Source organism: Drosophila sulfurigaster, chromosome 3, assembly GCF_023558435.1.
Source record: "Drosophila sulfurigaster albostrigata strain 15112-1811.04 chromosome 3, ASM2355843v2, whole genome shotgun sequence".
Lineage (NCBI taxonomy): Eukaryota > Metazoa > Arthropoda > Insecta > Diptera > Drosophilidae > Drosophila > Drosophila sulfurigaster.
In genome coordinates this window covers 14,694,890-14,709,496 of record NC_084883.1, presented here as the reverse complement: position 1 = coordinate 14,709,496, position 14,607 = coordinate 14,694,890, and the positions used below count along the sequence as shown (strand labels likewise).

At 35.8% G+C, this 14,607-nt stretch overlaps 1 protein-coding gene across 9 annotated transcripts in view; it reads left to right on the top strand.

Moving 5' to 3' along the window:
• The first annotated feature begins 1,233 nt into the window (after window positions 1–1,233).
• LOC133841097 (A disintegrin and metalloproteinase with thrombospondin motifs like) overlaps window positions 1,234–14,607 on the top strand; it is a 57,623-nt gene continuing 44,249 nt past the window's right edge. For 3 of the 9 annotated variants that reach the window (XM_062273378.1, XM_062273384.1, XM_062273381.1), the window contains exons 1-2: window positions 1,237–2,495; window positions 11,737–11,849. In XM_062273378.1, the coding sequence (XP_062129362.1) occupies window positions 11,778–11,849 (72 nt within the window). In that variant the 5' untranslated portion in view covers window positions 1,237–2,495; window positions 11,737–11,777. Of the gene's footprint in view, window positions 2,496–11,736; window positions 11,850–14,607 lie in introns of all 9 variants that reach the window. The other 6 variants (XM_062273383.1, XM_062273382.1, XM_062273379.1 and 3 more) reach the window with 4 other exon arrangements.

Below are 14,607 nucleotides of genomic sequence, written 5' to 3'. Positions count from 1 at the left end.
GTCGTCCACACGACCAGTTGACCAGTCGACCAGGAGTCGAGTGACTGCTGGTCTTACGTTTTTCTGAGGGTTCACTGTACTTGCACCGCCTCCTACATAAGTTATTATTCCGTCTCACACTTAGCTGAGAGAGAGAAACAGAGATTCTGATTGCAATGTGTGACAATTACCTTTTAATTGGACCGCTTTGATTGTTCACATCAATTTATGACCATCTTATTAATATGGGGGAGTCAAATTAGAATTATAATGGATCACAATCACCTCTCATATCATTAAAATTACAATACGCTGCTGCCAATGAACTTTTCTTTCTTAATCTTTAACAAAGAGAAAGACGTTTTAATTTGGTTGTCAAATTTTAATTGCTTCTACGATAAATTGTAATTTTCTTTTTTTTTTTTAGAATACACAAAGGGAGTACTGTAGATGGGGGGAGTGTAAGGGGTAACGAACAGATGCTGATAAACTAACAGCTTCCTGTTGGGAATGTGCAGTGCTGTCAATGCCTTTAATGACACATTTTTAATTAATTTTATTTTCATAAACTCCAGCAATTAAACAATGTCTGTTTTGTTGCTGAAAATTAGCATGGAGTCAATGAGTCAATGCAGGTGATGTGAAGATTGCAAGCTAAAGATTAATTAAAACAAATCTTTACAACATTAATCAAATGCTTTTCAGCAACAAAAATGCACTCGAAAAGTCATTCAACGCTGAGCGTAACAAGAGAAGAGAGCGCAAGTAAAGTGCGAGAGAGAGCGTGAGAGCGCAAGAGCAACTCACTCACAAGTCTCACTCAAAAGCTACAGCTGTATTGAGCACAAACTACTATGAAAAATGCAAGTGTTGTTTGCTTTTGCTTTTGTTTTTGCTTTTGCTTATGCTGCTGCTGCTGCTACTGTTGCCGTTTTGTTGTTGCTATCGTTTTCGTTTACGTTTTCGCTTTCATTGAAAGCTTTCAAGGCAACTTTAAAGCAATGGCTTTGGCTTTAAGTTTTCAACTAGCTTTTTTTGGTCTAAGCCAAGCAAGCCAAGCAGCAGCAACAACAACGACAACATTGGTTGGGCCAAAGCTCTGCGCTGTGACGATGGCTTTGGTTTTATTGTTTGTCTCGCTTGCACCATCAGCTTTTATCGCTGGTGTTTGTTGTTGCTGTCGCTGGCCCGATCATCGTGAGCTATATTTTTTGGACTGCGCAGCGCTGCCCAAGCGAACGTTAACTTTAGTGTGCGCCGACCAGTTTCCGTAGACGGCCACAAAAACGGCACGCAGACGCGAGCAAAGCAACCAACTATTCGTACCAACAATTAAAATACAACAAAATAAAGTTAACAAAAAAAATATTTCAAAAGCAAACGCAAAAGGCAAGAAAACAAACTCAAATCAAAAGGAGTTTCAGAAAGAGCCGCTGCTTATGTAAAGGCTGCCTTTAAGTTCTACCCAGTGCAGTGGCAATAAGTGCAACCCCAACAGCAACAACAACTTCATATGAAATGGCAGCAGCTTCAGCTCGATCGAATTAAGCTCAATTTGCAATCTCTCAACTCTCCGTTTTTTCGTAATCGTGTTGGGCATAACAAAAGCAACAACAAAAAAAAAAGCAAAAGCAAAAAATAAAATAAAGAAAAAAGTGAATCTGCCTTTCAGTATAATCTCCATTTTAATTCCCATCTCGCTCGCACCCAACAGTCTGACAGTCTGCCATTTTTTTCCGTTGCTTCTGCCGTAGCTGTCGCTGCTGCTGCTGCGTTGTCGCTGCCGTCGTTGTCGTCGTCGCCGTCGTCATCGTTGTCGCCGCGCTTTTTATTGTTTATGTTTTTTCGTGTTCTGAGCCCACAGAAGGTTAAGAAATAATAAAAGCAATACAATTACAATCACAATGAAATGGAATGAGTGAAATATAAATTTCGTTACCAACAACAACAACCCCAACAACAACACCAAGAGCAGCTTAAAGTCGCCTGCCAAGCAAATTTCACGCCGTATTTAATGTTAGCGCACTGCCCGCCTGCAGTTTAATCGCTGTTCGTCTTTCTTTCCGTTCGTGTTGTGGGTTCTGTGTTCTGTTCTGTTCCCAATCTGATCTGATCTGCTCTGTTCTGTTCTGTTCCCCAGTTATCAGTAATCGCCGCGCGTTTGGCAATCGTTTGGCTATTGTTATCGTTATCGGTATTGCTATCGTCGCATCAAATTTAGATCAGAGCCAGAACTTCTCAACCAGAGGAAGAACACAGTCCGCAGGCGCGTTCTTTATCCCAATTCAAAATAAAATAAAATACTCGTAAACGCTAAAAGGTGTTCGATGAATGATAATATCTAGAATCAAATGTAAATTATCAATTCGCAATCGAGTGTGCCTGTTACAACTATTACTGCATATGCATATGAGAGTGCTGTAATAATCCTGAGCAATTCCCAAAAGGATATTCTCCCCTTAAGTTTGTCGCCCTTCACGGGGGCCGCATCGAAGTTAGAAATATTACGGACTTAGGTAAGTTTTTAATTAAAAATGTAATTCATATAAGTGCAGAGTTTAAGATTGTTTAGGAATATTTGATCGAGCAGATCATTTTTTTATCGAGTGCCCTTTTGCTAGATAAATTATCACATGATCCACGTTTTTAACTGTGAAATTCTGCTTTCTCGCCGGTGCCTGGCGGTTCTTTAGACAGTTTGTCTGCCTTGTGGCCATAAAAATGATTTAATAATCGAATAGATGATGGCAAGCAAATGAATTTCGTTGTCATTTACTAATTTGCAGACAAGTTATTTAATTAAAACCTTCACACGTTTCACGTTAAAATTTGTTGTTGTTTTTGTTGTTGTTAAAAGTTAAAAGTTTTATTTCAAAGTTGCTAATCGAGCCACTGCGATTAGCTTTCCGAGTTTTTCCAGGGCTATGCCAAAAGTGGGCTTGTTTCTGAGTTGCGTCAGCTTCTCTGCTATACGGATTTGCTTTTATTTTGTTTCATTTTATTTAATTTGTTTCTTCGCGTACATACAAAGAAATACTACAGTATATATATTTATATATACTGGTATATGAGTACTTAGTTATAAATGCATTTAAAACGTTTTTTTTATCGTTGTTGCTTGGAGTTTTGGCTCTGCACGTTATTATCTCATTGTTGTTGTTGTTGCTGGTCTTTTGGGCCGCTTTCAGGCTTCGATTGTAGTCGATTTTGTAATATTGCTACAGTTATTATTGCCCGATACGCTTTACTCTGCTCTCCTCGCTGTTATTGTTGCAATTATTGCAGCTTGTATTGCAACAAAGCCCAGTGAAAGACAGACGGAGGAGAGCGAAGCAGAGAGAGAGAAGCCAACAGTAGAGAGAGAGAGAGAGAGAGAAGCTTGTAGAGCTTTCAAACTGCACATTGAGACACTCGACTAGGCTAGCTTTTAAGTTGTATGCATAATGATCTGAGCTCCAATCAGACTGTAACAGTAGATTTGCAACTTTCTATGCATTTGAATTCTATGGACACGCCGCCAGAGACTTCACTCAATTCCAGACAATGTTTGTTTATGCTAAGGCAAATGATCTGTGGCTTGGCTTTGTACTCGAATTCGGATTCGGAATCGAATTCGATTCAATCGAAACCTTGTCAGCTGTGTTCGATGTGTTGTTTGCTGTTGTGATCGGCATCGTTCATCAGTTCGACGCCAGTGTCCACTTTTTTTTTTAATTCATCTTTTATTTTTTTTTTTACCACTCATTTATATTTTTATTTCACTTTTTTTATGCGCTTTGCGTTTTCATTGACACCGAAGAAGAAACTCGAGTAACCTGTTTGTTTGTCTCTCTGTCTCACTGTATTTTCAACTCAGGCCGTGTGTGTGATTTTTTCCTTTTTTTTTTTTTTATTTAATTACACTTTGTTTTTTTCTTCCAACATTTAATAAATAGTTTTTCAGTTGTTGCTGTTGTTGTTGTTGTTGTGGCGGTTGCTAATGTGCGTATCAATTTTAGTTTAATAGCAGCTGCGCAATCAAATCACACGTTCCCTTTTTTCTCGTTTTGTTTAATTAAATGGTTTAATCGAAAAGTTGCTAAAGAGGGGCCAACACTAAAATCTTTTAAGTATAACAGAAACCATGTCAGACCACAATTCGCACAGAGTTTATTTCCTGTTGCGAATCATAAATATGCAATATTTATGATTTGAAAATACGAAACGAAAAAAGGCAAACAAAATGAATTAGCGTTAAAACTGAACAAACAGTGCAATGAAAGAATAATAATAACAAATGTTAAATGCAAATGTCATGAATGTAATAGTTTTAGCCATTACGAAAAATCATAGACAAACACTGCATAATACTTAAAGCTTTGCTGTTGTTGTTGTTTTATTTTTATTGTTGCGCTGCGCTTTTGACGTCTTCTTCAATTTCAATTTCAATTTCACTTTCATTTTGCGGTCTACAGTTTTTCCGACAGGCAACTGCGACGCCAACTGCGACCGCAATGCTGCACGCAATCTACAAGTTATGTGTGTGTGTGAGTGTGTGTGAGTGTCTGTTGCATGTTGTAACAACAGCTGGAAAATTATAACAAGAGCAACAACAACACCAACAACAATTGCAGCTGCAGCGAATAATTTTAATTCCGAAATGTGTTCCGACTGTTTGCAGTTGATTTTTTGTTGCTCCTATTGTTGCTGCTGCTCATTCTATGGCCACATACAAATATAAACAAATAAATAAACAAAAATTTAATGTGTGTGTGTGTGTGTGCTTGCCTGGCATTTCTTTATGCGTTATGTTTAATTATCCAACCTGTTTATGGCTCGTCTTTTGTTTAATTAACTATATACATTACGTATACGCAGTGTTTACTTGTTCATAGCTTTACATTTATTTATTTATTTATTTTTTTTTTTTTAATATTTTCTAATATTTGTTATTTGAAAGGCAGTGCCGAAAAACGTTGTTGTTCAAAGAAAAAAATACTCATTCACGATTGTTTGCCATATTACGTATACGCATCGTAGCGCTTGGGCTGTTCGCGCGGTTAGCATGAATTTAAATGACACATAATTGATGGTTCTCTTGGCATTTATTTTGTGATTTAATAAGATGGCAATCAAAAGTTTCCATATATTCAAAAACTTGTTTGAGGTGGTTCTTATGTTAGCTCCGAGTCACGTTAACAATTCAATCAGAAACATAGTTTTATTTGAGTGGATTTTTCGGTAGTCTTTTGTACATTTAAAAAAGCACTTGAACAGCTGTTTTCAGCATCGTTCAGCTGTCAGCGGGTGTGTGCAACACACATTCAAGGTACAAGTTCCCAACTCAATCTATTGTTTCGTCAGCCAAACAATGGAAATGTTCATTCGCCCTTACACCCACACTCTCTCACACACACACACTTCCACACGGATGAAATGCAGCTGATTTGAAATGTTAAGCAAATGCAAAGAGTTCAGGTCACAGACACTTTACGTAATCCTTCCCGTCATCACCTGCAACCTGCAACCAACAACTGACAACTGACAACCAACAACCGGCAACCTGCAACAGGTAAACTAAGAAAATCAAATTTATTATCTTTTGTTAGGTTACATTTGTAGTTTGGCAAAACGCTCGCAGTTGAACTCTGTTATGTCAGTTTGTTATGCTCCGAACTAGACTATGTTGTGATTTGTGTGTGGGAGTCGACGAATCTCATCTCTCAGATAAGCTGCATTTACATGGCTTTAGCTGCATTGGGATGAGAGAAAAAAACCGTTTGTTAATTGTGTGTAAAAAAAGCCGTTGAAGGTCCGATCTTGCTTATTTATGGACTCAACTATATATCTTGCCAAATAAGGAAGGTCTTCGCTATCATATCAAATATTTGAGGGTTGCAAAATCTGGATGAGAAAATAGGTGTTGAAGGTCTTTTTGCTTTTCTTGGAAATTTATGGATTCAAATGCATTAAAATGCGCATTTCAAAATATGAAAAAAAAAACTTGTTAAATGTCTTCTCACAGATTGCTTATGAATGATAACATCGCACTCAAAAAACCAGAATGAGTTAAATGTTTGGCGATTGCATAGAGCAAAGCTGCTGAAGGTTCATTTCGATTCATTTCGTATATAAAATATATTTATGCATTAAAGTCTCTATTGCATAATGCGAAAAGTCGCTGTTGAAGGCCAATTTTAATATTTGCGAAATTTATGATAATTTTCGATTTTGAGCATGAAAGAATCCATTAAAAAGCTTTCTAAGGTTAATGCATAAAAGTGAAAGAGCAGCAAACTTCTAGCGGATTGTCTAAAATCCATTTATTTATTATTTGAATTTCTAAAGCTTGCATTATTCAATTATGTAGATGCTTATATAACTTTCTATGGAAAAACAAAAACATGTTGAACTAAAAACTTCAATCGTAATCATTACTTAACTGCAGAAAATAACAAAGTCCATTACTCATGCGCCCTGTTTGCCGGCCCAAGGCATTTGGCACAGCTCAGCAGTTTATCAAGAAATGTAAAAAGAAATAAGTTCATTATCAAAGCAAAGTGCACAACTAGGCAAACTAAGTAGCTGGCACACAGGTGTGTGGATAAAACCGGCGATGATATCAGCACAATGTCGACAGCAGCAGATGGTCAAGATGGCCAATAGTGAAGACAGTGGCTGTGGCTTTAACTTTAGCTATGGTTATGGCTTGGCTCTGGTCAACTGTCAATGTCAATTAAAGTAAAACGCTGACGCCCCCAGTTTAAGCCCGCTGTGGCTCTGGCTGCGACTGTTGTGTCAGCGAATTGGTGAAGAAAGCCGCGAAATGAAATGAGACAATGACCAAAACACAGAGCCAAGAGCTAAAAGCAAAAAGCAAAAAGCCATCAAAAATTCCCATAAGCAGACAATAAACAAAATGCAACAGAAAGAGGCAAAAGACAGACGCACAAACTGTTAACAATATGGCAAAGTGTATAAGTCTGTCTGTCTATGTCGCCATAATTATGCGGAAGCTGACAATGCAACTTGCTTTTTTTTTTGGCTACCTTCCCTCTCTTACTCTCTTACTCTCTCGCTCGTTGGCTCTTGCGTGTCGCGTCGGCTCTTTCAATAGTTTTTGGCATAATTCCACACTTACCAACGGCGACGAAATGTGGCCAAATACGCTTCAGCCAGTTGGCTTTCTTGGCGCTTCTGTTTGGTGACGGCTTTTAAATTGGGGCCCCCTCAAAAGCTTAATTGCCCCATAACAAACACATTGCAAATATTGCAGACTGAGACTGAGACTGTGACTGAGAAAGCTGTTGCCGTTTGATGTCTATTACATCACTTTACAGCTCTGGTCATGCACGCGATGCCAAAGTGGAAATATACATACGTTATACTCGTAAATAAATGACTGTACAAAAACAAAAACAACAACCGAAAACCCAAAAAAAAAAGAAGATATATCTCTTGGTCTGATTGCAAGAGTTGTGCAAGTTCAGAAAGCTCTGATTTAGTGTGTGCAACTGTCAGGCACTGTTATAAGTTATAACCGTAACCTTGAGCTCAAGATTCATTTGATCATCACGAGCATCACGATGACTACGACGATGATTATGCTGCTGATGATGATGATGATCATCGTCATCTGCATACAAGTAGTAGACAAGAAATAACCCTAATCGACCTTAATTATGCAAACGGCAAACATCAAATTGACAAAATGGCCAAACCAACTGGTCAAGCTACAACTGCAACAACAACAACAACAATAATAATATTAACAAGTTTCATTTGGTTTTTGAATTTGATTTTTTTTTTTTCGATTTCAGTTTCGTCTGCCGCATAACTGTATTTACTAAATATTTATGTAAAATACGTGTTTAACGACAAACAAAATGAGCGCCTCACGTTTGCGACTATTTAATAATTCGCTTTGTATTATACCCTCTAAATATGGGCGGTAATAGGGTAGCATAGCTGTCAATCAGCACCAGAAAACGACACTCCGTTAGAACTATTTGCATTATCAGGGTATTGATAAGTTCGTCTTTAATATTTTCTCACTCGATTTCTGCATTTCGATTTCCTTATCTCTTTTTTGCTTCTCAAAGTTGACATTCATCTGCGGATTGCTTTGAATCCGAATTCGTCATAATTTGACACCTTGATGAATTAATTCCGTTTTGATGATGTTTGCTTGTTGTTTTTTTTTTTTCTTCAGTCTATTGTTTTGGCTTCGTTCGGGTGAAAGTCTTGCCCAAGGTTATCCATAAATTTATGTGAGTGCTGCTGCCGCTGTTGTTGCTGCTGCTTTTGCCCATTTAGCTGACTTTGCTGGCTTTGAACTTACATTTGTTTGAGGGCCAATTAAAGCCGCACAAGCCATTTGCCCTTAAGGCGAAGCTTAGTGAACTTGACGCTGACTTAGACAACTTCAGAAATAAAAACGATGACAAAGTGAAACGAAAATGCTTGTAACAAATATGCAAATCGTTTGTGGAATAATTCTTTTTAAGTGCCTTGTGACAATTTCAAGTGAATTTTTACACGCTTCACGCTGATTTCGAGTTTCGTTAAGAACATGAGATACCATCATCAATCTAAATTATTAAAACTAACTGCAATTTTATTAATAGTACAAATGTTACAAATCTATTTAAATTAATAGCTTTTGGCTAGCAAGTTCGTTGCCTAAGTCTTTCGATTGGTTTCCTTTTTCTTTTTGGCGCTGTTTTATCGTGTCCAAGTTGATTAATTACAACTGCACGTTGCTATTAACCCTCGAGTGACCCACTAATGTCTTCATTCCTAACAAGGCTTCGCCAATGGGGCTGAACTCATGCAAACCCCACCTAAAATCCCCAAACTAAAATCTCTGTAGACGAGTGAAAACCCATTCAATCTCAACACATTTAACGTTAAATTCACGCCCTCCCCAAAAGCCGAACGTGTTTTGCTTTTCCTTCTGAGCACAGCAGAAATCGCAGCAAAACTCTGTCAATAATTTACAATTAAACGTTTTTGGGAAAATTTCACCTTCAGGGCGCATTTTTGCTAGCGGGAGAGATTGTTGCACAAAAATAGATTTCTCTAAGGCAAAGTTGCAGTTGTGGATTACGCCCACTTAAGTGCGCATATGTGCGGCATAATTTTGATTTGTTTATTGTTTGTGTGCTCTACTAATACTGCCGGGAATGCAATTTATATGGAGTGCTATATTTAAGTGAATCGCGGTTTGAATATATCATATTAAGTCTTTCAAATCTAGGAAAAGCAAGCATATGTTATTTCATAATTTGTGCACCCGAGTTTTGTGAATTAAATAAATGAACTCATTTTTAGAATAGCTTCAAATTAAAAAACTAAACTGGTGTTGCTCAATTTTAAATATATTATTTAAAGAATTGATAAAAGATCTAATTTTGAGAGTAGATTAAACTCAATACTTTAAACCTCTGTAATTCTAATTAGAATAAAATAAATATATTTTTAATTTCAATCTTTAAATTTTATATTATTACCATTAGTTTACATTTAATTAATTTGGCAAGAGTATATTTTATTTCAATCAAAGATGTATTTATATATTGAAGAGTGAAATTTGTTGTTTTATTTTCTATTTATTTACCAAATTTATAATTTGAATATTATATTATAAATATTATTTAAATTCAGTTTACTAAGTAATATTGTGAAAGAACTAACAGTTTCGCTTGCTGTGTAAATCTCTTAGAATATATCAATGAATGACAATTGAATTTTCACATATGAGAAAGTTTGCTGATTGATTTATAAAAATTGATTCTTAATTTGTTTCTTTTTAACTTTAATTTGAATATGTATGTTATCATATGTTATAAAAACGATATATAGTTTTACTTCTGTCACACTGCTATTTTAATGAACACAGCTGTATGTAGACATAATGTTAAAAAATATTGTAAAAATGTATGATTTAATACCGGTACTTCAATTCTCGTAGCAAATACTATATATGCTACTTCCCAACATTATATAAGGCAACTCTTAATGTTTCGTTCGTCGCTCGTAGCACGACGAATAAGAATAACGAATAAGAGCGAAATAAAGTGTGAAGAATGTAGAAGGCAAAGATTTAGTAGTTCAGCCGACGTTCATCTTATTCGCAATGCTTGCTGCAATATGTCACGTAAAAATAAAATAAACTTTCGTTATTGTGTTTTGGGTTTTTTTATAGCACATTGCAACATTTGCGTGTCCATTTACCCTAAAAATTGATATGCCAAGAAATGCCACTGCATGTTGCACGTGCCCTTCTTCCCCCCTCTAACCCGATGCGACTGTCGGGCGCAGCAGCAATCAGAGAGACAAATGTCATGCAATTCGTTGTAAGAGTTGAAATTGCAAAATGCAATAGCAGCTGTCGCTGTTGCTGTTGCAGTTTTCTTACTGTTTGTTGTTTTTTTGGTTTTGTTGCTGGGCAGTTTTGTTTGTTTTCAGTTGGTTTGTCAAAGGTCTGTGTCCATGTCGACGTCGATGTGGATGCTGCCGCCTCTTTGCCACGCATCGCTGCATCATTATTGACAATTAGCCGCATTCGATGGCATTTACGCCCGGACGGATGTACAACAAACAGCTCTTCATTGCTGTTGCTGTTGCTGCTTCTGCTGTTGTTGTTATTGTTGTTGTTGTTGTTTTGGCTTGTTGTTGTTGCAGCTGCCTGTAACTTCTTGGCCTTACGCAACAATTAATTACAGCCAACGGGCCAGAAAAGTAGGTTTTGTACAATAAAATACTAATTATTAATCGCACAAGCAAAACAACAATACTGAAGTTGCAACAGTTTCTGACTGGCCAGAGGATGCGACTGCAAAGTTGGCTTGCTGTTTACTGGGCAAAAAAGCCCATTTAGGCGTGACCAAGTCGGGGGAGGGAGGAGATCGAAGTGATGGGCAGAAGCATAAGCAACTGCCATTAAGGAGCTGGCGTTTTGTATGCAATTTACACCATCAAGAATATACAAAATAATGTGAATTAAAATGTTACATTGCGTATATAGTAATTAGTTTTGCATTCATTATTATTTATTAAATAATTTTAGTATCAGCATTAAATTATTCACATTTTATTTGGCAAGAATATAATTTTCATATTACCATTTTTAAATGGAATTTGTATTTATTTTTTTTATGAAAGTGTGCAATATATTTCTTTCATATTTATTTAACAAATTAGTTAAAGGTTGTTTATTATTTTTTTTTTACCATAAACTCACCTTTAGTTTGGCAAGAGTTTATTCTGTTGTAACTAAATAAATATTTATTTATCGAAGAATGCAATTGCGTTGTTGTTTTTCGCATTTTTTTTTAACAATTTTGTTTAGGTTTCTTTTACCATTTGATTTCACATTAATTCTTTTTAAATTTTAATTATATTTATTTAGTGGAGAATTCTATTTGATTTTTTTATTATATTATTTATTTAGCAAATTAGTTAAAGGTTGTTATTTGTATATTTCCCACTATTGTAATAATTTATTTTGTTAACTGTAATGCTGATTTTCGCACTTTATTCATTTTATTATTTCATTAATGTCACTTAGCTTATACATTTTATATATGGGTATTTATTAAAATTTTCAATTTGATTTATTTTATAGTATTTAGTTAGTTAAAGCTTGTTTCACATTTGTTTTTTTTATATTATCCACAATTATAATATGTCATTAACTTAAATTATTTATTTTTATAACACTTTTGTTGATTATCACATTTATTGATTTTGTATTTTTATTTGGTTTCTTTGCAGTTTTAGTTTCGTTAAGATCAAATACTCATAGACAATAAACAATGTTCTCAATACTGGGCCCAATCACAATCACGCTCCTATTGGCCAGCACAATATGCCAGGCACTGCCAGATGTAAGTAAACAATATCAATAACAATATCATATCGTAATTTCAGCCCTGTCCGTTAATCACGTTTTTCCGGTTTTTCGGTTTAACTCGAATAACTCATCAATCAATTCAATGCAATAAAAACCCATTTTGAGGGGCAACTGTGGATAAGACAATGACAGTTAACGGTTATATTTGACACAGTAACAACAACAACAACGGCAATGACAACAACAATGACCGCCAAGAAGTCAATTTCATTGTCATTTGCATTGTGCGTAATTGGCATTTAAATACATTTTTTTGTATATTAATTAAATTACAAAACTATTTCAAGTGAGCAAAAGAGACACGATGGAATCGGTCTCTGACATCAACTCAGTTGCTTTATGTCTCCCTCTCTCAATGCTATATCTCACCCTCTCTCACCCACACTTGCAAGCGACATATGGCATTGTTAAGAAAACGAGTACTCATAAATACAGTTGAGTGTACTCGCAACACTCATTGAAAACCAAACGCACGCTCAGCTTTTGTCTCAAAGAAAAAGCTGCGCCAACGAATTATGGCCAAGGTCAAACGTAAAAAAGTTCTTGTAATTATTTCAAGCAACGACTTTTGATTGCTTTTCTTGTTATATTACTCCCTCTCTATTGTTCATACTTTTCCAGACATATATATGATTTAATGCAACCAATATACAGACATCGATAGAGGGCTTGGCAGCAATAATTCTTTTATTTACGCTCTTAGATCACTTGAAGTATTCATTTTTTTATGGTTTACCAAGAAATTCCGGTGTCAAATTACAGTAACATCGGCGTCACTTGAAACAAGTTTCAGCCACAAATTAAATCGAGTTTCAAAATAAACAAAAATTAAGAAAGAAACATGTTTGACCAACGGCACAGTGCCAAATCAAATTGAACTCAGAACAAGTCTCAAATAAATATTATTCTCACATTAAAAATAGCTAATTTTTGCCGTTGAGTGAAGTACATGTGTTTTTGATTGATTTATTTGATTAATTACGAGTATTTCTAAAAATATACCAAATATATCTCAAAACTAGTCTTCATAAATCAATTTTTTTCAGCAAACCGTAGTCAAATATAATTTTAGAAGTTAATATCTCAATTACTTCCTTGACACTTCCATATAAGACTGACAATTTGTTCAGTTTGTTTTGCATTCATTTTTGGCTATTAACTGAGATGCTGTTGCCGGTTGCATAACTCCAGTATCCGATTGCGACTTTAGCTGCAATTAAAGTTGACTTTTTTTGTCGCTGCGTAAAAACAAACTATGACGAGGCCCTTCAAATTGCAGCCAAGCATAAAAATGATGGAAGCCAACAACAACGAGGCAAAGAAAAACGTGAAACTGGCTGCAGAATATGCAAGAATCGATTCGTTATAGCTTGCATGACTCAGCCAATTGCATTTGTGGTCTAGTTATATTTTATGTGCTGTCAAAAATATGAATTCGCCTTCGCCTTCCTCCTGCTCTTCCTCTTCCTACGCCAATTCCTTTAGCCAGGAATATCAGTTGCAGTTGCTGCAGCGATTGAGACTGCGACTCTGGCTGGCCAAATGAATTAAGCCTTTTAATTGTGAAATCAAGAACATTTAGCGTTTGAAAATTTGTGTGGCACGATTCGTTGTGCTTGTTGTTGCAACAACAGTAGTTACCAATGCTGCTTGTTGCTGTTTCTGTTACTCTTGTTGTTGCTGCTTGTTGTGTTGTTGTTTGCCTTTGTCAATGGCTGCTGTGACTGCTTGTCACGCTTGACTTTTATCTTTGGGTCTCATTCGAGCTTGGGTCACGTTCCCCCTCTGACTCTATGTGAGAGTGTATGAGTGTGTGTGGGTCTTTTTGTGTGTGTGAGGGCGGGTGAGTAACAGCTTAGAGATAACTATTACAAAAGAATGAGGGATTATGGATCAATATATCTGGCGATTAAGAAAATATTCCACAAATGCAGTTGAGAGTTCAGAAGCAAGAAGATTAAGAAGTAGCAGTCGAGGGTGAGCAAAACAAAGTGAATGAAATTTATCGCATTTGAGATATACCGTATACTGAAAAAATGCCAGATTGTCAAACAAATCATAAAATATGAAAATGTACTAAAAGTTCTATTTTGTCTTTAGATATATCTTTGCATTCATGATGCCATAGATAAAAAAACAACAGATTGCCAAACAAACCAAATATTGAATAATCATTGTAATAGGGCAGACGGGTACTATAAATGACAATATATCAAATATACTTTTGGCATATTTCAATATTTTAGCGGTATATTTAAATGGTAATACCGCACTGTTTTGCTTTTATTGAGAACAGATAGCGGATATCTCTCATTCGAGCATACTCGAGTAGAGCTTTCTTATTTGTTTGCTATTTAAAACAAGTATACTACAATACTTTCAAGCTTTGCTAGATTGTTGCCAATCAGCAAGTATTTAAGGCATTGATAAACGAAGCAAGATTTAACAAGATTCAATTAGACACAAAGCTACAACTTTATATAATTCGGATAGTGTCTACACCCCTGAACTTTTCACACTTTGTTAATTTTGTTCATAAACATACATATATGCAAAAATAAAAAAGTGTACAATAAACACAGAAAGAAGAAATAAAAAACCTAACAGCAATAATGAAATTTGGCGCCAGCAGAAGCATTTGCTAATTTCCGGCGCTTGTCTGACAAGGTCAACACACCCCAACAGAAAAAGCCCACAAAAAAGTAAATATACAAAAAACACAAACACACACA